This window comes from Cuculus canorus, chromosome 1 (assembly GCF_017976375.1).
Source record: "Cuculus canorus isolate bCucCan1 chromosome 1, bCucCan1.pri, whole genome shotgun sequence".
Taxonomy (NCBI): Eukaryota; Metazoa; Chordata; class Aves; order Cuculiformes; family Cuculidae; genus Cuculus; species Cuculus canorus.
Window position 1 is genome coordinate 207,311,751 of NC_071401.1, and position 24,295 is coordinate 207,336,045.

General features: G+C 49.4%; 2 protein-coding genes across 7 annotated transcripts; one reads left to right on the plus strand and one right to left on the minus strand.

Moving 5' to 3' along the window:
* The first annotated feature begins 27 nt into the window (after positions 1 to 27).
* CEP41 (centrosomal protein 41) lies at positions 28 to 19,134 on the plus strand. 6 transcript variants are annotated; one of them, XR_008448147.1, is made up of 13 exons: positions 28 to 244; positions 1,971 to 2,034; positions 3,132 to 3,179; positions 8,115 to 8,176; positions 9,706 to 9,775; positions 10,249 to 10,390; positions 11,899 to 12,050; positions 12,958 to 13,025; positions 13,810 to 13,924; positions 14,118 to 14,333; positions 16,005 to 16,153; positions 16,236 to 16,341; positions 16,495 to 19,134. XR_008448147.1 is itself a non-coding variant. In XM_009563397.2 (12 exons), the coding sequence occupies exons 1-11, from the start codon at positions 140 to 142 to the stop codon at positions 16,151 to 16,153; spliced, it is 1,191 nt and encodes a 396-aa protein (XP_009561692.2). In that variant the 5' UTR covers positions 28 to 139; the 3' UTR covers positions 16,236 to 19,134. The 6 variants fall into 6 exon arrangements, 3 of the variants coding, with proteins under 3 accessions (XP_009561692.2, XP_053911988.1, XP_053911989.1); XM_009563397.2 differs by having other exon boundaries at positions 16,236 to 19,134; XR_008448145.1 differs by having other exon boundaries at positions 31 to 244; positions 16,005 to 16,631; positions 16,777 to 19,134.
* Positions 19,135 to 19,634: 500 nt separating this feature from the next.
* Positions 19,635 to 23,524, minus strand: LOC104061436 (carboxypeptidase A1). Its single transcript, XM_009563378.2, has 11 exons — positions 23,285 to 23,524; positions 22,990 to 23,071; positions 22,661 to 22,795; positions 22,470 to 22,574; positions 21,998 to 22,099; positions 21,814 to 21,915; positions 21,596 to 21,706; positions 21,274 to 21,364; positions 20,693 to 20,892; positions 20,346 to 20,430; positions 19,635 to 19,898 (listed from the first exon to the last, which is right to left on the minus strand). Exons 1-11 carry the CDS (start codon positions 23,407 to 23,409, stop codon positions 19,711 to 19,713), a joined length of 1,326 nt encoding a protein of 441 aa, XP_009561673.2. The 5' UTR covers positions 23,410 to 23,524; the 3' UTR covers positions 19,635 to 19,710.
* Between the last annotated feature and the right edge of the window lie 771 nt (positions 23,525 to 24,295).

Genomic DNA, 24,295 nt, shown 5'->3' on the forward strand with positions numbered 1-24,295 from the left:
CAATGAGGGCGGAGTCAGCGCCGAGCATGCGACGTGGGGACGTGCACCCCCTCGCGGCGCATGGAGCCTCGGCGTCCTCTCCGCGTTGCCCGGCAACAGCCGGAGCGCTCTGATTGGCCGAGGCCACCACGGGCGGCCAATGGGGGCGGCGGTTGTTGCAGCGCACGGGGGTGGGGCCGGAAGCGCGCGGGGTGCGAGGAGCGGCGGGAAGATGTCGAGGAGGAGGGCGGTCGGAGATCCGGAGGTGGCGTGAGGGACCCCTTCCTATCGCTGTCAGGGGGGAGCGAGGAGAGCGAGGAGGGCCTGGGGCAAGGGAGAAGGGGAGCGAGGGGGGCTGTGGAGCTCGGGGAACGGCGGGGAAGGAGGGAGGAGCGGAGAAGGAGGGCTCGGGGAACGGGGGGAGCGAGGGTGACCGTGCTGGGGAGCGGAGAACAGGGTCGGGGGCTCGGGTAATCGGACTGGGGAACGGGGGAGAGCTCGGGAAACCGGGATGATGGGGAGCGGGGGGGGGGGGGGGCTTGGGGAACGGGAGTAGCGGGGGGGGGCTCGGAGAACCGGGCAGGGGTGGGGAGAAGGGGGTGAGAGGAACCGGGATGGGGAGCAGGGAGGGGAGCTCGGGCACCGGGGGTCTCAGAGAACCGGGATGGGGAGCAGGAAGGGAGCTCAGAGGACGGGGAGGGGGAGGGGAGAAGGGGAACTTGGAGGCTCTGGAACCCGAGATGGGGCGCAGAGGGGGAGCTTGGGGAACGCTCGGAGAACTGGGCCTGGGGAGTAGGGAGGGAGTTTGGGGAACAGGGGGAGGCTTGGGATACAGGGTTAGGGAGCGGAGAGGGGGGACCTGGGCGCTTGGGAATCCGGGCTGGGGAGTATGGAGGGAGCTGGGGGAGCTCGGGGAACAGGGGGCTTGAGGAACTGAGCTGAGGAGCAGAGGGAGCTTGGGGAATGGGGGGAGCGAGGGGAACGGGGCTGGGGAGCAGAGAGGGGGGGCTTGGGGAACAGGGGGGCTTGGGGTACCGTGCTGAGGAGCAGAAAGGAGGAGGTTGGGAACCCAGGATGGGGAGCAAGGGGAACCGTGGGGCTCAGAGAACTGGGCTGGGGAGCAGGGAGGGGGCTCAGAGAACGGGGGCAGCTTGGGGAACCGGACTGGGGAGCAGAGAGGGGGGCGAGGGGAACGAGGCTGGGGACCTCAGGGAGGGCTTGGGCCAAAGAAGGGGTTCTCAGGAACCCAGGGAGAATGGAGGGCTCGGAGAGAGGTGTGTAATCAATCACCTGGCCTGGGGACAGTGGGGGGAGATTTGGGGAGCCAAGTCGGGGAGCAGGGAGCCTGAAGGGAGCAGGGGAAAGGAGCCTCAGGGACTTGGGCCAAAGAAGATGGGGGTTGGACCTGGGCCAGGGAGCAATGGGAGTGCAGGGAGTGGAGGGGGCTCGGGGACATGGAGTAGGAGTTGGGGCACTCATGGAGCCAGGCAGGGGAGCAGTGGGGAATTAAGGACCCAGGCTGGGAAGTGGGGGTGGTTCTTAGGGGTCTGGGGAGCAGGAGGGAGTCAGGAACCCAGGCTGAGAAACAGGGGCAGCCCCCTGTGGGCCCCGGGGTGCAAGGTTCCCAGCAGCAGGGGTATCCCTGGGTGCTGCAGGGTGTGGGGATCAGTGCACTGAGGACTGAGGAGCTCCCAGGGGGCTCAGTGCAAGGTTCCTGGAGTCAGGTGAGCGACAGCTTGGGAGAGAAAGAGGGAGAAACTCCTTCTGAGGCTTCAAAGTAGTGGTTTGGTGGGGTTTAATATAAAGTTGGAGATTCAGAGGTCTTCCCCTGAGCCTGAGAGAGGAGATGTCTTAAGTGGTGACTATGGTCTCGCTCCTCTTTTTGCTGTCTCTTAGTGTTCTTCAGTTGCATCTTCTGTTAATATGCTTTTGCCTTTAAAGCAAATAAATGACTCTATATTGAGTTCCCCTTATCTTTTCTCTTTAAAAAGTACTTAACCAGGCGCATCCCTCAGAATCCCAGATACCAACATATCAAAACTCGCCTTGATACCGGTATGTGCAATGGTCATAGGATAAAGACAACAAATGTGTCTGTAAGAGTACAAAAAATATACTGAATGTCTTAAATTCGGTGCTGGTGAGGCTGAACCTCAAATTCCGCATTCAGTTTTGGGCTTCTTACTCCAAGAAAGACATTGAGGGGCTGGAGTTCATCCAGAGGAGGGAATGGAGCTAGGGAAGGGGCTGGAGAATGGGGGCTTTGGGGGTGGCTGAGGGACCTGGGACTGTTTAGCCTGGAGAAGAGGAGGCTGAGGGGAGACCTCATCGCTCTCTACAACTGCCTGAGAGGAGTTTGGAGCCAGGTGGCCTCTACTCCCAAGGAACAATTGATAGGATGAGAGGAAATGGCCTGAAGTTGTACCAGGGGAGGTTTAAATTGGATATTAGGGAAAATTTCTTTACTGAAAGAGTGGTGAAGCACTGGAAAAGTTTGCCCAGGACAGTGGTGGAGTCTCCACATCCCTAGAGGTGTTCAAAACCCACGTGGCCGTGGCACTTCGGCACATGGTTTAATAGGCATGGTGGGGTTGGGCTTATGGTTGGACTGGGTGATCATAGAGGTCTTTTCCAACCTCTATGATTCTATGATTGCAGCTCCCTCAGGGAGATGACGATAAATACACATACTCTGGAATGTACCGAGTGTTAGGTAGTGACATTCTGAAGGTAATGACTTTGTTCTCCAAAGCATCATCAAAACAGCTTCTACTTTTGAGTAGAGAGGGAACCTGTAAATGGCAATGGTGCCATGAGGGCTTTGTTTTGGGGAATTTCACCATTCACCATATCAGACTGTGGATATTTTCATATCTGTTACTGAATATCCTGAAAAATTAACTCCAGATGTGCTCTGTAGCAGAACTGAAACAGCGCTGTGGGTGTATGCAAACCATCTGAGTTCTTGGTCATCAAAATTGATGGTGACTTCCCCTCTGCAGTACGGAGGCTTTAAGCTACAGATCACTGCCCATTCCTGGAGGCAGCTTGGGTCCACCAAGTCTTTGACTGATTTTGTTCTTTAGCTTGGCCTTCCTTGTGAAGGAAAATCAGGATATTTTTGATTTATGGCTTTTGTCTTCTCGTTACAGGAAGCAGTTTGTCAAAATACATGGAAAAGCTGGAAGAGATCAAAAGAAGTGAGTACCCAGAGAGGAGCAGAGCTTGACTTGCAGTGGGTTAGTTCAAAACTGGAAGAGCTTGGAGGAGCAGGGTTGAATCCCAGGCCCTCCCTCTGCCTGGAAATCTCCACTCCAGTGATTTCCATAGCCATTTACAGGAATTAACTGTAGAAACACGCAGTGGTTGGATACCCTGACTCTCTGCTGGGCACCTTCTGCTCTCTCCTGAGCCTTTTTTCTCTATCTCTTGCAGTGCTTTTATAGATTGACCTTAAGAAAGCAGGTAGGCAGGTCTAGGAGTCTGTCCAAATCCTTCCTTGTGGAATTTTGGTTATTTAATGGAAACTAGAGAAGAAGAAATTTTCTGGACTGAGGAAACAAGACCGGACTCATCTTGGAAGACTCGGACTACTCTTAGAATCATGGAATGGTTTGGGTTGGAAGGGACCTCAAAGCCCATCCAATTCCAACCCCCTACAATGGGCAGGGACACCTCCCACTGGACCAGGTTGCTCCGATCCCCATCCAACCTGATCTTGAACACCTCCAGGGACTGCGCATCCACAGTTTCTCTGGGCATCCTGGGTCAGGGCCTCACTACCCTCTCAAGAAAACATTTCTTCTCAGACTTTAGTTTTAGGGAACAAAATGATTGAACTTGAGGTCTTGTACCTGTTTATGACTTTAAGTATTTAGGTTTCTATCGGAAGACTCTGACAGAAAGAGATCAGCACATTCCTGTGTAACTCATCGATTTTCTGGTAAACAAAATCCTTCTTGTAAAAACACCAGTGTTTTGAAGGCTTTGGGTCATTCAGGCCAATGAAAGCCAAAGTGATTTTTATTTCAGCATGTTTTCCCACTGAAAATAAGCTCTTTTTTTAAAAGTCTTAGCAGTAAAACTAATGTTTTACTACTTTATTTCCAGCTACTGCCAGGATTATTTTCACAGAGAGAGCCAGGAAAGCTATTCAGCCCAAAAGCTGCATTTATCAATGTGAGAGGTCCCCATTAATGAGGATTAATTAGGATTTTGAATGTTCCGTTTTAGTTCTTAGAGGAATGCAGTAAAGAGGTTTGAGATGGTAACGTTCTGATTATAAGGAAGGTCACTAATCTGTCGCATAAAGATATTTGTGCTGGGCTTTGTGCAAAATCATCCTTTGTTGCTGGTTTGTTTGTTGGGGTTTTTTAAACACTGTAGGTCTTTGGAAAATCAACGGAGACGTGACCTTGCTTTCCAAAACCCTGTGACTAAGATTTCAGTCCTCAATGTTACATTGCCTTCACTTTTTATCCCCGCTGAAAATCTTGTTGTGTGGGTCTGCTTGGTTTTCAGTCTCTGCTGTGAAGCTGGCTTCGTTTCCCCTAGGTTCTTTTGTTTAATCATGGTTCTGGAGTCCAGTCGAAACGTTCTCATTATATTTAGGCTGAATAGGCACCTTGTGTTCCCAGGCAGTTTGGATGCTTCTCCCCCTTGATTTCTCATGGATAGATGACACCATTTGGACACGACGTTACATACCCAGGACAGTCAACTCTCTGTCTCTTGTGTAACATGAGAGAGTGGAACTTAACATCGCGAGCCTGCAGTGGAATCAAAAATGATAAGAGACCTGGAACCAGAATGATTTGTTCTGTGCAGGATTGACTTGAAGAGAGGCACCAAATCACTGGTGTTGCTTCATTCCCGAAGCCCGGAGGAGCCTGTCCTTGAGTATCCAATAATTACAGCTTCAGACCAGTGAAAAATGTCTGAAAATCTGAATGGACCTTCCAGGACAGAACCGGGTACGTCATGTCACTTCTGTAATCGAAAGCAGCACTTCTGAACTCTGAAACTGCTGGGAGGCTCGCGCAAGCCTTCAGATTGCTCTGCTCCAGGTCGATCTTTGCAATAACGATGAGTTTGTCTTGTTTTGTCTTGTCGAGAGAAATAATTTGGGCCGGTAAGGGCAAGATCTAGGTCATAAAGGCTTGTTCTGGGATAAATAATCCTTGCTTGATGCGAGTGGAAACATCCAGCAGCCTGTTTGTAGGAGTGCTGTGACAGTGGTTCTGCTTTGTCAGGGTTTAGGTATGCATCCAGCACTTTGTGAGCTTTGCTGCTTTTATTTGTCCTTCTAAATTAGGTTTATTTCTTGCTCTTCACATGACTGAAAGGCTTTTTGTCCACACTGTGGAACTTTAGTCATTTGGATGTGGGCTACATGTGAGTTTTGTGTTAGGCAGGTCAAAGGAGCTGTATAAAAGATGATTATTGCTGCTATTGATGAGTTATAAAAGGCAGCTTTTGCGACTTGAGCTTGAGGCTTGAAAGCAGGTGGTTTTGTAAGAACTTCGAGGGTGATCTCTGTATGAATTGACATCCTGAAATCCCAGTTTATGCGTGTTCTTGTACTTCAGACCTGTGGTTTGGAAGCTGTAGCACACTGCAGTGCACAGAGGTGTTATGGTTGGGCTCTTTAACTCTAAGGCAAGTTGTTGAGTAGCAAATAGGCGCTTGCTTTGCAGTTAAATAAACATATAGAGCAGGATGTTGAATGTGAGAACTCTCTGAATGCTGAAATTGTCCTTTCTCTGGAGGAAGTGTATTTAAGAGGGTGGGGATAGGAATGAAAAACTCTACAGATGAAAACTCATAATTTCTCTTTTTGTGTCTGTCCCGCTACCATAATGTGTATGGGGAGAACCTTGTCCGAACAGAACATCTGTCAGGAAGCGCGTGACCACCACTTGTATTGGGAAGAGATCTCAGCTTCCAGCATTCTTGTGGCTCCTTCTCTAAACATGTCAGCTTGAGAGTTTCCATGAGCTAATTTTGTGGTCATTTTTTGTGCAGCTGTTACAGAAATGTGGATTGGAGCCCTTCCCCCTTCTCTTTCCTTACTTAAGCTACGGAGCATCGAGCAGATGGTTTTAGAGGATTTAGGATTGCTTAACTGGCTGGATTTGATAAAGATTCTGCGTTGTTAGCCCTCTTAACTGAACAGCTGGAGAAAGGCCAGTCTGGAATATCCTTTAACAGTCCCTAAAACCGTTAGAAAAATGCAAAAGAGTTTTCTTTTTATAAAAATAAAAATCAGTGACTTCAGAGGTGGAGCCTGGTAAGATAGGAGGAGGAGAAGGAAAAGAAAGGAGGAGCGATTTTATGTTTTAGGGAGCTTAGATTTAGTGTGGCTTCAAGAGCTGCGCGCACAGCTCTGCTACAGCAGCAGTGCCTGACACGGGAGGAATTTTGTTCATCTTTGCCTTTCCCTACCAGTGTAGGATTGATCTTTTCCCCCCCTCCCCCCTTCTTCTGCTGTCTTCTTTCTAGCTGTAAATTTCCCAAAGGACAAGGCTTCCATTACTTCCCATGGGAGGCTGTTTGATATCAAGATGTTCCTATTGATACTCGTCTTAGCTTCTCTCTCCTACTACATACGCCTTTTGTTTCACACAAGAAGGCTTCTCTCTTCCTGGTGTTTACGCATCTCGAGTATCTGTGTGCAATCAGACTTCTATCCTTGTCGTTAATTAGCACCGTTAATCCCTGCTCTGGTTGGTTGTGGCCATTCCCAATACGGCTCAGTTTTCTTGCTGCCTAAGCTCTGTCTTCAGGCTCAGGGCTCAATTAGTCCAGACTCTCTGTAGCAATTATATGTGCTTTAGGCAGCAGATTGGTATGGATGCCGGCTTGATTCTACGTTAAGCACCTTCTGTCGCTTATCCATTCCTTTAGATATCAGGATTGGCAGATTGTAGGAATCAGAATGTTATTGTCGGGTAATGTAAGAAAATCTGGAGCATTTCAATTGGTGAGATTAAATCGTAGACTCACAGAATGATTTGGATTGGAAGAGACCTCAAAACCTATCCAGTTCCAACCCCCTGCCAAGGGCAGGGACACCTCCCAACAGACCAGGCGGCTCAAAACCCCATCCAACCTGGCCTTGAACACCTCTGGGATGGGACACCTACAACTTCTCTGGGCAACCTGTGCCAGGGCCTAACTACCCACATGGGGAAGAATTTCTTCCTAATGTCTAATCTAAGTCTTTCCCCTTCCAATTTAAAGCCATTCCCCCTCATCCTGTCACTCCAGGCCCTTGTAGAAAGTCCCTCCCCAGCTTTCTTCATTCCTTTCATGTCCTGGAAGGCCGCTCTAAGGTTTTCTTGGAGCCTTCTCTTCTCCCAGGCTGAACAACCCCAACTCTCTCAGCCTGTCCTCATAGCAGAGGTCACCAGCTCTCACATCGTCTTTATGGCCTCCTCTGGACCCATTCTAACAGTTCAATCCCCTTCTTATGTTGGGGGTTTCAGAACTGGACACAGAACTGCAGGTGGGGTCTCACCGGAGCAAAGCAGAGGGACAGAATCCCCTCCCTCGCCCTGCTGGCCACGCTTCTTTGGATGCAGCCCAGGATACGGTTCTGCGCTGTGAGCACCTGTTGCCAGCTTATGTCAAGCTTCTTATCAATCTTATCAATGTACACGTTTAGCTTAGTATTTGCAAAGATGGTCGGAGACACAATGCCCCTGTGCTCTGAGTCTGCTGTAACTTGCATAAATTAGTTCAGGCAAATGAAATCTTTTGTTTTAAGAGGCTGTGGCCATGAAAGGCTTCAGAGAACAGCAGGCAAGGTGAGAAATTCATGGAACTGCTTCCTTCCCCCAGTGAGCACCAAAATCACAAAGTAATAGATTTGAGTCTAAAGCAACTAGATCTCTTTGCTTGAATCATATCTGGATGGACAAAATCTCTCTTTCTAACCAGTTTTACTTTTCACAAAGCCTGCAGGTTTGCTGTTCCGATCCTTCAGCCTGAGCTTAGTGCCCAGAAATCCAGAACGATGTTGGAGAAGGGAGGCTACAAGAACTGAGCTTGGGACTAAGCTTGTTGCCTGGTATTTGTGAAAGATGGGCAATATCAGCAAATTTACATTGTGCTCTGCTCTTTTGTTTTTGTAGATTATAGATACAAAAAGGATGAGCTGTTTAAAAGACTGAAAGTGACTACTTTGGCCCAGTTGGTATGTATAATTCCCTCTCTGGCTTCTGAAACTCGTTATCCTTAACAAACAGTGTTTTTCCTCTGTCTAAAGCTGTTTATGCAGTCATGTAGCCTTAGTGTGTAATTCTTCTCTATTGCCTTCTTCTTGCCCTCATAGATTTGCCTTACCAAAAGCAACCCAGGCATATCTTTTCAGAGCAGTCAAATGCTTTTGTTTGCAAAAAATGAAGTTTGTAGTGACTCTGTCTTTGAAATTTGTTCCCTGTTTTTAATTTCCTTTAACTTAAGAGGATCTTCAAGCCTCTTGCTACTTAACATAGCCCTTTTCTTTTGTATTCAAATCCTATCTCATCGAGCTTTGTGTCAAGTAGCCCAAGCCCCTCCCTAACAGTGTTTTTAACTGCAGAAGATGTGAGTTCAAGGCTTTCTGCCTTGAAAATCTGATCAGTAAATAAAGAGCTGTGTTGCTTATATGTTGGTTCAAAAAAGTCGGTAAGAACTAGAGGAAGACAAGCTTTCTCATTAGAAGTAGGGGACCACAAAGATGATCTGAGGACTGGAGCACCTCTGCTATGAGATCAGACTGAGAGAGTTGTTCAGCCTGGATGGGGAGACCTTATAGCAGACCTAAAGGGGCTTCAGGAGAGCTGGGAGAGGTTCTTTATCAGGGAGCACAGGAATAGGATGAGGGGGTATGATTTTAAGCTGAAGAGGGGAGATTGAGATGAGATATTAAGAAGAAATATTTTCCTGTGAGAGTGGAGAGGCCCTGGCCCAGACTGTGCAGAGAAGTGGTGGCCGCTCCATCCCTGGAAGTGTTCAAGGCCAGGTTGGATGGAGCTTGGAGCAACTTGACCCAGTGGGAGGTGTCCCTACCCGTGGCAGGGGCTAGAACTGGATGGGCTTTGAGGTCCCTTCCAACCCAAACCATTCTATGATAATGAATTATTGAGAATCCAGTCTATGTTTACATCAGAGCCCAGATTAAATCATAGAATCGTTAGGTTGGAAAAGACCTTAGAGATCATCAACTCCAACTGTTCTGTCATATTTGGATCCTGTAGTGTCTGCTATCTAATACAGATATATTTTGCTGCCCCAAGAAGTCATGGCTGCCCCATCCCTAGAGGTGTTCAAGGCCAGCTTGGATGGGGCTTTGAGCAACTCGATCCAGTTGGAAATGTCTTTAAGGTCGCTTTCGACCCAAACCATTCAATGATTAGAGAAGGAGAGGAAAGGTTAAACTTGCAGATATTGAAGGAGTTGGTTTCTGCAGAATCATGCTGTTAGTTCCCCTGGCTTAAGACCCATCCCACGACCTTTACTGGTGTGATGACCTGATTTTGTATGTGAATATCTCTGGTCTGCTCTTCCACATGAATTAACCATGTGCAATTTTAGCCAGTGTAGTGTATGCTCTGAAATGTTCCAGCTGTAGCCAGTGACTGAGCTTCATAAATACCAGAAGACATTCAGGTATTGGATATTGTCTTTCACTGACACTGGGGCGTGCATATCAAGGTATCTGCTTGCTTTTGTTTCTTGCAGGTCATCCAGGTTGCCTCTCTATCTGATGAAACCTTAGAAGTGACAAATGAGGAGATTCACAAGCTGGAAGGTAACAATATTTATTGTAAGCACAAAGAGAGAGAGCTGTAGATCGCTGTCACATGGTGAACTGTGTCCTGAGAGACCGAGCTGATTGTTCAGCAAGACTTTTCATCAGGAGGAAAAAAATAACTTAACCCGTGGCCCGCAGCCACTTTGGGGATAAGGACTCTGCTGAAACAGAATGGTGTGCATGTAAGGAAGGCCTCATGCTGGCAAGTTTATTGTAGTAATTCGGTAGTTACCAGGCATCAAAAGTTACATTTTTATTCTTAAAATGAGAGCTTAAAATTCTTGAGCTCTTAAAAATCATTTGGTTTACTATTATTTTTAATACAAGGTCTTCAGTAAGTCGTTCGTGTAAGAGGATGATGATGAGGCTGTCTTTGAGATGTGCTTGCTTCTAAGAATAGAAGCTCAGCTTAAATCCTGTTTGTTCATTTCCTGCAGGATTTTAACTCTTCCTACCCTGTTCTCTCCCAGATGGTGAGTCTGCCGCTCCAGATGCCGACGCTGAACTCCCAGCAGGGACAAATGGGAAAGGGAGCCCCGATGGGACACCAAGTCCAGTCCTGTTCATAAATGACACGGGAGCAGGGGAATCCTATCGGTCCACGCTGCAGAGGTGCCTGATAATACACAATTTTCTTCCTGTCTTAGCAGATAATTATTTTTATTCAGCTAGTTATTTTAAATTTCTACTGAGTGGCTTTAAAAGTCATTAAAGCCTGACTTTGCAGATGTGAGAATGTGAGGAGTGAGAGGATTGGCAGATTTTCCTGCCTGAATGAGTTTGATTTGAATCTGTAACCCAACACTGTGGCTGCTTGATGATTGTCTGAATGGCTGACAAGGAAATATGTTGGTGGGAGCTGATCCACATCCTTAGGTTCAAGAATCTGTTATAAACTGCTCAGGTAAACTCATTAATGTGCTTTTGTGATGATCGTAACGGATTGTCCTGAGAATTAGAGTCCAGTTTCCAAACCCAACACATCAGTAGTCAAGGTCAGAGATATCAGGAAGATGCTGTAAGAGGAAACTTTATCTCAATTTGAAGAATTTCTTCACCATGAGAGTGACACTGGGACAGGTTGCTCAGGGAAGTTGTGGCTACCCCATCCCTGGAGGTGTTCAAGGCCAGGTTGGATGGGGCTTTGAGCATCCTGATCCAGTGGGAGGTGTCCCTGCCCATAGCAGGGGGTTGGAACTGGATGGGCTTAGAGGTCCTCTCCAACCTGAAGTGTTCTGTGATTCTATAACCCTTCCCTTGCTGTGGCTGTGCAAACATTAACAAAAGAGTCAAGACACTAGCCTGATGATCTTGCCCATTGTGTATCAAAGCCATCAATTTGGTGACCACTAAGAGTATCTTGAGTTTTCTGCTCATGTCCTGTACCCAGTCCGGTAATGAAATGGGAATCCTGCATAGCACTGCTTGTGGATCGTAGAATAGTAGAGTGGCTTGGGTTGGAAGTGAGCTCAAAGCCCATCCAGTTCCAACCCATTCTGTGTGCAGGGACACCTTCTAGTGGCTCAGGTTGCTCAAATCCCCATCCAACGTGGCCTTGAACACCTCCAGGCATCGGGCAGCCACCACTTCTCTGGGCAGCCTGGGCGGCCAGCGTCTCACCAACCTCACAGTAAAAAATTCTTTCCTTATATCTAATCTAAACCTTCCCTGTTTCAGTTTAAAGCCATTCTCCCTCATCCTGTCACTCCAGGCCCTTTTAAGAAGTCCCTCTTCAGCTTCCTTGTAGGCCCCCTGGTAGTTGTTTACTGTCTGACATGCTGAGATGTCAACCTTGGCAGCTGCTTAGGATTATTCTCCCTCACCTCACTTAGGAAACTGAATGAAGCTCATGGACCTGACCGATCCAGGAGAGTGTAGAAAGTTTGCGTAGCAGAGATGTATTCTGTTTACTTTCTTATATTGATAGAAATGAAATCAATCTCTTACGATGTATTGAAAAGCCTGAAAGAGACTCTCTCTGTTTTTATGTGGTGTCTGGTGGTACTGGAACATAAATGGGCTGTTGGAACAGTTGATGGAGAAGCACTCTGACCTGGGGAAGAGGGACAGAAGTGTTCAGAGTGAGAGCTTGCAGCATAACCTTCTCTTTCCTCTTCTAGTGTGATAAGTGGTGTTGGTGAAATGGATATAGAAAAGGACACTCCAAAGAAAGTGGATGCTCAGACTAAAGAAATGCCTTATCCTGACTGCCCCTTCCTGCTATTGGACGTGCGAGACCGAGATGCGTATGACCAATGTCACATTGTTGGAGGTAAGGAGGCCGGGATCCCACAGCAGCCCAGTGTCCACTGGGATCCTATATTTAGCTCCGTGTGTCATAGTCTGGCTGGCTTCATTTTTTCCCCAAGGTGGGACATCACTTGGGTGCAGAATGCTCTCGGCACTCTTGCAGTACACCCATAGAATCAGTGAGGTTGGAAAAGATCTCCAAGCTCATCCAGTCCAACTGTCAGCCCACCACCACCGTGCCTATCAAACCATGTCCCAAAGTGCCATGTCTACAGGTTTTTTGAGACCCTCCAGGGATGGAGACTCCACCGCTTCCCTGGGCAGCCTCTTCCAGTGCTTCACCACTCTTTCAGTAAAGAAATTTTTCCTAATACCAAATCTACACTTCCTCTGGCTCAAATTAAGGCCGACTCTTATCCTATCGCTTGGGAGAAGATACCAACACCCTAGGCTACAGTCTCCTTTGAGGCAGTTGTAGAGGATGATAAGGTCTCCCCTCAGCCTCTTGTTCTCCAGGCTAAACAATCCCAGTTTCCTCATCTGCTCCTCATAAGCCTTGTTCTCCAAACCCTTCCCCAGCTTTGTTGCCCTCCCCTGGACGCGCTCCAGCTCCTCAATGTCTTTCTTTTACTGAGGGGCCCAAAACTGAACCCAGGATTTAAGTTGCGGCCTCCCCAATGTTAAATCCACATGCACAATCGCTTCCCTGCTGGCCGCACTGTGGCTGACCCAAGCCAGGATGCTCTTGGCCTCTTGGCCATCTTTCCTGGAGAAGTAATGAGAGGACCGAACTGATGTTAATCTCTTATTCTGTGGGTTTTCAGGTCTATTGAACTCTAACAAGTCTGCTTTGGTTAGATTCCAGGCTGGATGATGGCTGCTTTTCAGCTGCTGTATGTTTTTTCTCTCTTTTTACCTCTCCTCTGCAGCTTATTCTTACCCTATCGCAATGCTGTCTAGGACCATGAACCCCTACACTAATAGTATTCTGGAATACGTATCCTTTACGTATAAATTGCTGGAATAAGAAAAAAATAGACAAACGGGGGATGTTGGTGGGGGCTTCTCAAAACAATTCGAGCTCAAGCAGCCGCTATGACCAGGACAATGTTTAACCAACAAAATCCAGGTATTTCAAGGAGGAGAAGGTCTTTTACGCTGGCTGTGATGACCTGGTGGGGCTCTGCTGCCACCATCGGATGCAGGAGTCTTGTTCCTCAAGGCTACAATGCCTTCTGACTCCGGTGGGAGCTGCCTGAATTTAGCTTTCCTTGGGATTTTGGCTGCTGGAAGGCAAAGCTGTGCTAGTTGGGCACATGTCCCTCGCTATTGTTGGAGCGTTGGGCTTCTTGAGGGCTGTGTGATTGGCTCCTTTGGATTCCCCTCAGCATCTTGCTGGGTATTGGCTTTTCTCTGAAGGAAAGAAAGAGGATTATTAGGTAGGATTAGGCTGATAATTTCCCGGGTTGTTAGCTTGTGAGGGCTGCAGGGGAGAGGGAATTTCGTAGATGAAAATGCTTCTATTGACAGTTCCTAACCTTCAAAACAGTGGTGAATGCTTCCTGCAGGTTGGGGTTAGGCTGTGTCCTTCCCAGTTGGCAACCCCCAGCTACTGAGAAATCCATTTTAAAGCACAAGTGAAGGGAAAGTGTTCCTCGCAAATCAAGTAGGGAGTCTCTCAGTCTCCAGTCCCATTTGTTTGTGTATCTTTTTTTTTTCTTCTAAAAGGTATTAATGGTCCCCTTTAAGTTTACAAATGAATCCTTAACTCATCCTATCAGAAAAATGCCCATGGGAAAATTATCATTGTGTATGACAACGATGAAAGGTTAGCCAGCCAAGCTGCGACCACCATGTGTGAGAGGGGCTTTGAGAACTTGTTCATGTTATCTGGAGGTAAGCAGGGATGGGCAGGACTCCCTGAGATCTCAGGAGGGCAGATTGAAAGCAAAAAGCAAGGATTGTGTGAGCTGGAGATTGGAAAGAGCTGGATATTCAGCTCTGCTGAGTGTTTTATTTGTGACTGATAAGATCCCTGGTCCCATCTTAGCTTGTGGTCACTGCTAACGTGCGATCTCTGCGTCTGTAGGCCTGAAGGTCCTTGCACAGAAGTTTCCAGAAGGTCTGGTCACCGGCTCAATCCCCGTGTCCTGCCAAGTGGCAGCTCCCGCTGGAGCTGCTCGAAGAAAGATCTCTCCCAAAGTGCCACCTGCACGTGCTGAGAATAAATGGAGGTATTCTGCAGATGATCTACAGAAGATTAAGTACTACCTGGAAGAGGAGAACATTTCTTCAGATGCTGCCAGTAAGGCTCCTGGACAAATATTGCAGCTGCTTTCAGTAGCTCTTGAGACTGCCCTGCAACAGTTCTCTGCTTTGCTATCTTCTCTCGATGAGATGGCTGGGAGAGGGAGGTTTTTTCCTAAACTATCTGAGAAGAAGGTTGAGGGAGGTGATTCTGCCCTTTACTTGGCTCTTGTGAGACCTCACCTGGAGCCCTATGTTCAGTTCTGGAGTCCTCAGCACAGGAAGGTTGTGGATCTGTTGGAGTGAGTCTAGAGGAGGCCATGGAGATGATCTGAGCACCTCCCATATAAGGACAGGTTGAGAGAGTTGGAATTTTTCAACCTGGAGAAGAGAAGGCTTTGGGGAGACCTTAGAGCAGCTTCCAGTAATAAAAGGGACTGCAGGAAAGCTGTGGAGGGGCTCTTCATCAGGGAGGGCAGGGACAGGGTGAGGGGGAATAGTTTGAAGCTGAAAGAGGGGGAGATTGAGATGAGAAATGGGAGAAATGTGTGGCTGTGAGGGTGGGGAGGCCCTGGAACAGGTTGCCCAGAGAACTTGTGGCTGCCCCGTCTCTGGAGGTGTTCATGGCCAGGTTGGATGAGGCTTTGAGCAATCTGATCCAGTGGGAGATGTCCCTGCCCGTGGGAGTGGGTTTGGAACTGGATGGGCTTTGAGGTCCCTTCTACCCCAAACTAATTCTATGATTCTATTAAGATCCAACAAAACCTGTGCTACGCTGATCCCAGAGGACTTAAATCTTTCATGGTGGCAAAATCCTGGGCTTGCTGGGGGTGGGCGTATACTGCCCCATATATTTATATGTCTTTGGATTTTCCTGGTGACCTGGGTGGGTTTCAAACTCTTGGGGCTGCACAGCTAGATAGAGACTGCCTAAAATCTGGAGAACAGAACCCCCTGCTGAATTATTGGTGGGTCAAAATGCTTACAGTGAGAACTGGAGAGCCAGCAACAGGACATCTGCATGCTCATGTGCTCTGTCACCCGCACAGCTTCTGATCTTTCTTCTTTTTTCTGAGAAGCTCAACGTGAGCTGGCAGTGTGCGCATGCAGCCCGGAAGGCCAAACGTATCCTGGGCTGTATCTAAAGCAACATGGACAGCAGGGCAAGGGAGGGGATTCTGCCCCTCTGTTCTTCTCTTGCAAGACCTCATCTGGAGGATTGTGTCTATTTCTGGAATCCTCAACATAAGAAGTAGATGAAGCTGTTGGAACGGGTCCAGAGGAGCCTGTAAGGATGATGCAAAGGCTGGAGCACCTCCCATACGAGGACAGGCTGAGAGATTTGGGGTTGTTCAGCCTGGAGAGGAGAAGGCTCCAAGGAGACCTTATAGCAACCTTCCAGTACCTGAAGGGGCTACAAGAAAGCTGAGGAGGGACTTTTTTCAAGGGCTTGTAGTGACAGGATGAGGGGCGATGGGTGTAAACTGGAGAGGGGCAGAGTTAGACTGGACATAAGGAGCGATTTCTTTACAGTGGGAGTGGTGAGACACTGAGCAGGTTGCCCAGGGAAGTTTTGGCTGCCCCATCCCTGGAGGTGTTGAAGGCCAGGTTGGATGGGCCTTGAGCAGCCTGGTCCAGTGGGATGTGTCCCTGCCCATGGCAGGGAGGTTGGGACTGGATGATCTTTAAGGTCCTTTCCAACCCAAACCATTCTATGATTCTTTTGCAGGTTCTTTTAGCCGTGCTTCTTCAGGCCGTGATTCCAAGGTGTCAACCGTCAGGAGCAGCTCCAGTCTCCCCAGCACTGCTGGCAGTGCGGGATCCATCACCGCCCGCTCGCTCAGCCGGAGCACCCTCCAGAACAGGCCATGGAAATAAGTCAGTGATGTCTTCTTCCAGTGAATAAATGAATGCCCAGGTTCTGGGAAGCCCGAGCAGTGCAGCCCATTTGTCGTTTTAGGAATCGGCAGAGAAAAGCAGCGACCGTTTATAAACGGCAGCTCGGGTAAGGCCAGAGGAGCCGGTAACAGTTGATGTTTCATTGAAGCAGGAACAGTATCGCTTTGGTAAGGCTTGAGTTGTTAAATCTGATTTTATAGGGGAGGGAGGAAACTGGTAGTAAAGCCCATGACCAGTAGAAACAGTTGAAGCTTGTAGTTCAGACGATTCTATTTGTGTCTGTAACAAATAATCTCTCTGTGCTGTGCCCGGAATCGCAGACTGTGCGAACATCAGAACACGTGAGGGTGAATGGGCCAGAGACCATCTGTGAGCAAAGACTTTGGTGTTTTGTAGCAGACACACAGACATTGAGCAGCTTGCCAAAACGTTGGAGAGAGGATTCCCAGATTTTGAGGTGTGTTTTAAATTTTGTTAAAGAACAGAAGTATTTGTAATAAAGATGTTTCTGGAAATAATATACCCAGTGTGGCACTGTAACCTGACAGCCGTGTTTGCTCATGGACAGTTTGTGAAGCAGTTCTGTATTTTACCCTGTGCAGCGTTCCAGGCTTGGGGAAGAGTGGCTGGAAAGCTGCCTGGAGGAGAAGGACCTGGGGGTGCTGGTTGACAGTGGCTGAATATAAGCCAGTGGTGGCCCAGATAGCCAAGAAGGCCAATTGCTTCTTGTCTTGGATCAGAAACAGCGTGGCCAGTAAGACCAGGGAAGCGATTGTGCCCATGAACTCGGCATTGGTGAGGGCACACCTTGAATCCTGTGTTCAATTTTGGGCCCCTCACTCCCAGAAGAGTGTTAAAGGGCTGGAGCGTGTCCCGAGAAGGGAAACGGAGCTGGTGAAGAGGTTGGAGAACAAGCATTATGAGAGGCTGCTGCGGGGAGACCTTATCACTGTCTATAACTCCCTGAAAGGAGGTTGCAGTGAGGTGGGTGTTGGTCTTTTCTCCTGAGTGACAAGTGATAGGACGAGAGGAAATTGCCTCAAGTTGCACATAGGGGAGCTTTACGTTGGACTTCAGGAAAGATTTCTTCACTGCAAGGGTTCTCTGGCCCTGGCTGTCCAGGGATGTGGTGGACTCCCCATCTCTGGAGGATTTTAAAGGATGGGGAGATGAGCTGCTCAGGGATCTGGTTTAGTAGTGGACAAGTACGGTTGAACTCTATGATTTCAAAGGTCTTTTCCAACCAAGCAATTCTATGGATCTATAATTTTTAGAAGTGAGCTGGAGGAGAAAATAACTGTGTTTTTCCTCTCTTCTCCCTTATTGTCTAAAAGACTTGGCTTCTTACTGTGCATTGTTCCTTGCCGTGGTCACAGAGAGCTCCTATTTGGTGTTTTGTTTAAAAAGAGAGTAAGGCTGCCAGATGTGCTAAACAGGGGTTTTGCTGTCATGTCGTAGGGCAAAATCTTTTGCCGTGCCGCTCTGCTGGGTGTGCAGTCCAAGCATCCCCTTGGATTGACTGTGGACCGCTGGTTTGGTCCTGTTCTGACTTGCCAGAGCAGGTTGCTGGTCACTGGAGCTGCAGAAAACGATGTATGTGGAGGAACCAGTTGCTTTCCTGCTGACAAGGCTGACTTCCCTAACCTCTTACAGCCTGCTGTGAGTCAAGTTTAGAAGGCAGAACATTATTTTGCTTTGTAAAATGCTTTCGTGATAGTCAGAGGCAAACTGTGTTCTTTTAGTGAAGCAGCAAAAAGCTCTGCAGTTCCAGTGCCTGGCAGAGGCTGGAAATTTATTCCCAGTTGTGGCCTTGCTGGTGTTCCTGGAGTAGCTTCTTCACAGTTAGGGTGGCTGAAGGGAAATCGTCTGCTTTCTTACCAGGGTCCCTAAATGTAGCAGGGAACATGAGTCCATTGGAACCACTCCAGAAGAGGCCACAGAGATGATCCGAGGGCTGGAGCGCTTCTACTGTTAGAGCAGGCTGAGAGAGTTGGGGTTCAGCATGGAGCAGAGAAGGCTCCAAGGAGACCTTAGAGCAGCTTCTAGTACCTGAAGGGGCTCCAGGAAAGCTGGGGAGGGCCTTTTTCCGAGGGCCTGGAGTGATAGGACAAGGGGAAATGGCTTTAAATTGGAAGGGTAAAGATTTGGATTAGACATTAGGAAGAAATTCTTTATGATGAGGGTGATGAGTCCCTGGCCCAGGACTTTACTTACAGAGTGGCAAGGCTTTTAGGTGGCCTAATAAAATAAAGAAAGGCTAAATAGAACTTTCAAAGGAGTTTGATGTAGAAGCATCACAGAAATGCCACATTTAGCTTTGAACACGTAACGTGGCTCAAGCAGCTGCGTAGATCTTGATGTCCCAAGTCCCCTGCTCCTTCTTGTAGAGATGTAGAGCTTTTATCTCGTGCTATCACGAGATAAAAACATGGACCAAAGTGGCATCTTCTGCATAATTCATTTGGCAGCTTGCCTAGGCTGGTTGACTGAGAAATGATGCTACCTGATGGCTTCAGCTGAACGTACACTGAGATGAGCACCAAGAGAGCCTTTTAATTATGTTCTTTGAAAGACAGCGACCAGTACAGCACTCAGGGTCCCATCACTGTGCAAGTAGGAGATCTTTCAGGTCTGTTAGCACTTGGAATTGTGTGAAATTTCTAAAAACAGAGATGAGGGTGGTGGTTGTTGTGTTGGCTTAAAGTCCTGATTTTGCTGTCCGTCCGTGGGAGATGGATCCAAAATCCCTGGCTGCTCTGGGCTGCATGAAAAGCTTCTTCTGAAACGGATGGACAAAACCTAGTCTGAGCTGTTTGAGATCCTCCAAATCCGGGGCATCAAAGGAAGAACTGATTGTCCTCTCCCATCATCTTGGTGGATTTGTATTGTTTTGGACTCTTGGTATTGTTTGGAGGATAAAGCTGAACTTTATATAGTCTGGGAGTTTTAATTGTTTAATAAAAAAGAAATAACACCATATGGCTGAGTCCTTCCTTTCAGCTGGAGCTGTAACAGCTAACGGAGAGCATGGAGCAGAAGCTGGGAGTTGGCAGGGACTTGGCTCCCCCATTCCATGGGATTGTATGAGTGAGGAGGGACCAACCAGCATGGCAAGTTGGTGTTTGACCTCAAAAATACCCAGAGTAAACCACACTAAACCAATTTCCTTCCATCCCAGAGCTGCCCTGGTCCCCTTGGACTGCTGTGGTGTCCAAGCTCTACTTGCCCAGTAAGTGACTGAACCTCTTCCCCTTCCATCCTCTATAAGAGCAGAGGGAAAACAAGCACCTTCCTTTTGTGTCCCACTATTTTCATGCCCTTTTAATCCCCTCTTTGGGCCCCTGGGCCAGCGTGTGCTGTTCGGCTGCTGCTGTGACACCCACAGCAGTGCTGAGTCTGGTTCCCAACAACCTTGTCACCACGAGTTGGAAGAAGGGGGACAACAAAAGGCATTTCTCATCCTTCTCTACATTTATTTATTGCTTTCCTTTCCACCCTGACAGCTGCTTCAGCCGCCACTCAGCCCTCGGTCCTGGTTAGTAGGGATGGTCCCGCGTGTGCACCATGATGACCTTCAGAGCCAGCCATGTCTCCTGGGCGGTCGGGACAATCTGTGAGGCGGGGAGCAGGAATCCGTAGCGCCCCGTGTCTCGCAGCTCAAAGGTGAAAGAGTACTTAATGCCCTGATTGTACGTCCAGTCGATGGTTCCTCCGCTGGCTTGATCTGAGTGGGGAAGCAACAAGAGGGATGCAAAACGTTGGTTGCTCTGCATTGTATGGTTGTTTTATAACATAAGGAGATGGAACTGTTGGAATGGGTCCAGAGGGGGCTACAAAGATGATTAGAGGGCTGGAGCACCTCCCATATGAGGACAGGCTGAGAGAGTTGGGCTTGTTCAGCCTGGAGACAAGAAGGCTCCGAGGAGACCTTATTGCGACCTTTCAGTACATGAAAGGGGCTACAAGAAAGCCGGGGAGGGGCTGTTCACGAAGTCTTGTGGTGATAGGATGAGGGTATGGACTGGAGAGGGGCAGATTTTTAAGGTCCCTTCCAACCCAAACCATTCTATGAATCTGTCTATGATTCTAGGAGTAATGGGACCTTTTGTCTACGTTGAGATACAAGTGATGATTTTGGTAGAGGAGGAACCACTGCCTCCCCGTTACTTACAAATAGTGGTGATGATGCTGCCATACTTGTACTTGGTGCCATACAGAGAAGACAGAGCTGCGACCGCCTTCTCAGAGATCTCATGCTGGGAATACACAAGGGAGAGAAAGATCAGCCAGAGAAAGGGAAAGACTGTGAGATACAGCCCACAGGGGAGGTTTTTCACTTATGTTGCGGGCAAAAAGGGTGACAGAGTTCAGCAGCCTTGGCCTGAGGGATCCAAGAAGCCAGGGCTTCTTCCCAGCTTGCCAGTGCCCCATCCATGTGCGTGGTGGAAGCTACTCCTTGGAGCAGGAGAGCAGCCTCATGTCATCCCAACCCATTTCAAACCTCCGCATCAGCCCTACCAGTTCCTCCTGGTCAGGCACTGGAGTGGTAGTGTAGCCATAGGGGTAGAGCAGGAGCTGGGAGTAGCTGTGGATGGAGATGAAAGCCTTGATGTTCCCATGGTTCGTCACAAAGTCCACGATGGCCTTGACCTCAGGCTCTGAGTTGGCATAGGGTCCATGGTAAGTGTCCGAGCAGGGGTTTTTGCTGGCCCCAGACCCTGTGGAGGACAGTGAAAACACAATGTGAGTGTTTGTTGGCTTTAGTGGCAGTTGGGTTGCTCAGTCACAAGAGCAAAGACCCTTTTCCATTTCCAAGACCAGGACCTTTTCCCACCCCTCAGCTGCTTGGTGGGCAGCAGAAACACTCCTGGGGCTCTTCCTAGATGTTCGCATGATGGCTTTCATTTATGGTCCCCACTGTACTGGTCACTAGGGGACACCAAAACCCTTGTGGAGCCCAAACTCATCTTTCTGCCACCAAGAGCAACTCCTGTTCCTTCCCCAGGAGACATCAGTGGATCTTTTTGAGGCAGAAATGGCCTCGGAGCCTCCACCTGGTGGGTAGAAACTCCCTGCAGGGTGAATGGGGGAGCTCTGACCTCCAAAACCTGCGTCCCAGTTGCGGTTGGGGTCCACACCGACGCAAACAGAGCCTGACTGCTTGGACCTGGTCTTGCGCCACATGCGATTCTGGAAGGGCAGAGCCATATCAGCTGATGTCCAGAGCTGGAGTTCCACCAGCCTTGAGGGGCTGGCACCTGGAGGGCTAACAGGTCATGGTGGTTCCCTTCCCATCCCATGGAAATGTGGAGAAGGAGGCTTTGACCTTTAAGGGACCTCCATGTGCAGCACCCCAATCTTCCTCCTTAACCCCATCCAGCACGGCTGTAGAAGCTAGGAAAAGGAAAGCTGGAGTGATACCTTGGTTTGGGTGAAGGCAAAGCCATCTGGGTTGGTGACAATCTCCAGGAAGATGTCCATCTTGTCCAGGATGGAAGCCAGTTCACTGTCATTCTCATGATCCTGGACAATCTAGAGAGGATGGTAGTTTGAGGTTGAAACACTGTCCTCTCTGTGGGGTCAGCAAAGACCTTGTGGCCCCTTCAGGGATGCAAGATGTGTCTAGGAGGTGCCTGTACCTTCTTGGCAAACCAGACACCGCTGGCCTGTGTCACCCATTCACGGGAGTGGATGCCGGTGTCAATCCAGATGGCTGGGCGGTTCGTCCCCCCTTTGCTGAACTGGAAGAGCAGAGATGGAGTGGTTGGCTTTGTCCTGGCTTTGATCCCCCTTCTGGTCACCTCATGAACCCCAAAGCCTCACCTTGAGCACATAGATGGGACGATTCTCCGTTGTGTGACCAATCTCAAGCTTGCTGACCAGGTTGGGGTTTTCGGCCACCAGCAGATCCATGAAAGCATAGATCTGAGGGAGAGGAACAAAGGGGTCATAGAATCATAGAATGGTTTGAGTTGGAAGTGACCTTAAAGATCATCTAATTCCAACCCCCCTGCTATGGGCAGGGACACCTCACAGTAGATCAGGCTGCTCAAGGTCCCATCCAACTTGGCCTTGAACACCTCCAGGGATGGTGCAGCCACAACTTCCCTGGACAACCTGTTCCAGGGCCTCACCACCCTCATTGTGAAGAATTTCCTATGTCTAGTCTAACTCTTCCCTTCATCACTCCCAGTTCACTTCCAGCCCTTGCTGCGTGTGGAGCAGAGGACTTTGCAAGAGCAATTCCAGGATGCAATTTTCCCCCCAAAATGCCCCAAATCTTGTGCTTTCTCACCTCATCCAGGCTGTGGTAGGAGGAGTAGTCAAAGGTGCTGGTAGAGAGCGGTAGTCGGCTGCGGCTGCTACGGAACATCTCCATCTGCTCATGGTCCACCAGCGCCTGGGGGACATTGGGCAAGATGAGACCTTGTCCTCTGCCCCACTGAGACCCTGCATCTCACCTGCCCACCCTCCACTACGACTGACCTGCACATCCTCGATCATGATGGAGTAGGAGATGCCATTGGCTTCCAGGTGGGCTTTGAGGGGTTGCAGGCTGGGGAAGGGCACACGGACATCGACTGGGTACCCGAGGCCACGGGGTGCCAGCCAGAAATCCAGCTGGAGGGGGAGAAAACAACACCAGGGGGGCATCAGATCCAGTCTTGAGCTGCTCCCCCCCTGGCACCTCTTGCTTTTCACTAGTTAGTCCCCATCGTCCCACATCCAGCCCCATCCCTCCTCTGCTGCATGACTTGGAGGGTGCAAGGCAAGTGATGTAAACTGGAGGACTTCCACAAATTCCACCCCTGTACCTGTAGCTCCTCGAGGTCCTGCAGCTCCTGTACCTTCTGCAGCTCCTTATCGTTGCCGGGGATGATGCGCAGCACCTGGTGCCTGCGGGATCAGGAAGTGTTGGGGGGTGCGGGACCAAGCTCCGACCTCCATGGATCCAGCTTAACTCTCACCTCATCTATCTCCCCACCCTGGGGATTTGCTAAGTCTCTTCCTGGGGATGTCTATGTCCACTTGGAGCTGAACCAATTCTGTCTGCCCCAACCCATTCCACCACCCCCATTCCAGCCACCTCCCACCAGCCAAACCCCCTACCCAACAAAAGTCTCGGTGCCAGCGGCCACTGCCACCAGGGCAGCCAGCAGCAGGAGGGCCCTCATCGTCAGCTGAAAGAGCTCGTCCTGTGCCCCAACAGCACCCCAGGGCTTCTTAAATCCCATCGGAATGCTGGCCCCTAGCCTGGCCTCCCCAGCTGTCCCCTTTCCCAGGGCTGTGAGAAGGCACCGGCTGGCACTGGCCAAGGTTGAACACCGTAGCCTCGCTGTCCCTCCTCTGTGGTGTTCCCAGTCCTGGCCAAACCTGTCCTGGGAACCAGCCAGGGCCGTTGGTCGAGTCACCTGTTGGTTGGGTGAGAGGCGTGGAGGTAACAAAATCCCACCGCCCACAGCAGTGGTTGGGGCTCAGAGCTGCAGTGGGAAAAATGGGGTCAAAATTGGGTCAAGAAGGTGCAAGATGTGGATTTTGGCATAGAGGGCTCAGCAAGGGACTTAAACCGTGGCCGTGTTTAGGGTGGTGGGGAAGTTGGTTTAAGGTTTTGCACAGGATTGAGGTTGGAGTGGGTGACGGTCATCCTTGGTGGAAAAAAATAGAGTAGCAGATGCCTGGAAGCACTTTGCAGATGTCTCTGCTGTGCCTGGTGTCCTCCCTCCCAGCCCCTGGGGAAGGGGTGATGGAGCAACGCTACTCACTGAGTTCTGAAGTCCTCAGCACAGGAAGGACATGGAACTATTGGAGTGAGTCCAGAGGAAGCCACAAAGATTATACGAGGGCTAAGAGAGTTGGGATTGTTCAGCTCGGTGAAGAGAAGCCTCCAGGGAGAACTTAGAGTGGCCTTCCAGCAGTGAAAGGGGCTCCAGGAAAGCTGGGGAGGGACTCTTTATCAAGGAGAGCAGTGATAGGATGAAGGGGAAACGGTTTGGAGCTGAAAGAGGGGAGATTGAGGTGAGATTTTTAGGAAGAAATGTTTTGCTGTGAGGGTGGGGAGGCAGTGGAACAGGTTACCCAGAGAAGTTGTGGCTGCCCCATCCCTGGAGGTGTTCAAGGTTG

Bases quoted from the DNA above. Each gene is read 5' to 3' on its own strand.
- CEP41 (XM_009563397.2), top strand. From the start codon at position 140: ATGGGGGCGGCGGTTGTTGCAGCGCACGGGGGTGGGGCCGGAAGCGCG. The intron at 2,035-3,131 runs GTATGTGCAATG...TTCTCGTTACAG, and splicing joins CAAAACTCGCCTTGATACCG to GAAGCAGTTTGTCAAAATAC. The intron at 8,177-9,705 runs GTATGTATAATT...TGTTTCTTGCAG, and splicing joins TGACTACTTTGGCCCAGTTG to GTCATCCAGGTTGCCTCTCT.
- LOC104061436 (XM_009563378.2), bottom strand. From the start codon at position 23,409: ATGGGATTTAAGAAGCCCTGGGGTGCTGTTGGGGCACAGGACGAGCTC. The intron at 21,707-21,813 runs GTACAGGCACCT...CATCCTCTCTAG, and splicing joins GTGTCTGGTTTGCCAAGAAG to ATTGTCCAGGATCATGAGAA. The intron at 19,899-20,345 runs GTAAGTAACGGG...TTCCCCACTCAG, and splicing joins CAGCATCATCACCACTATTT to ATCAAGCCAGCGGAGGAACC.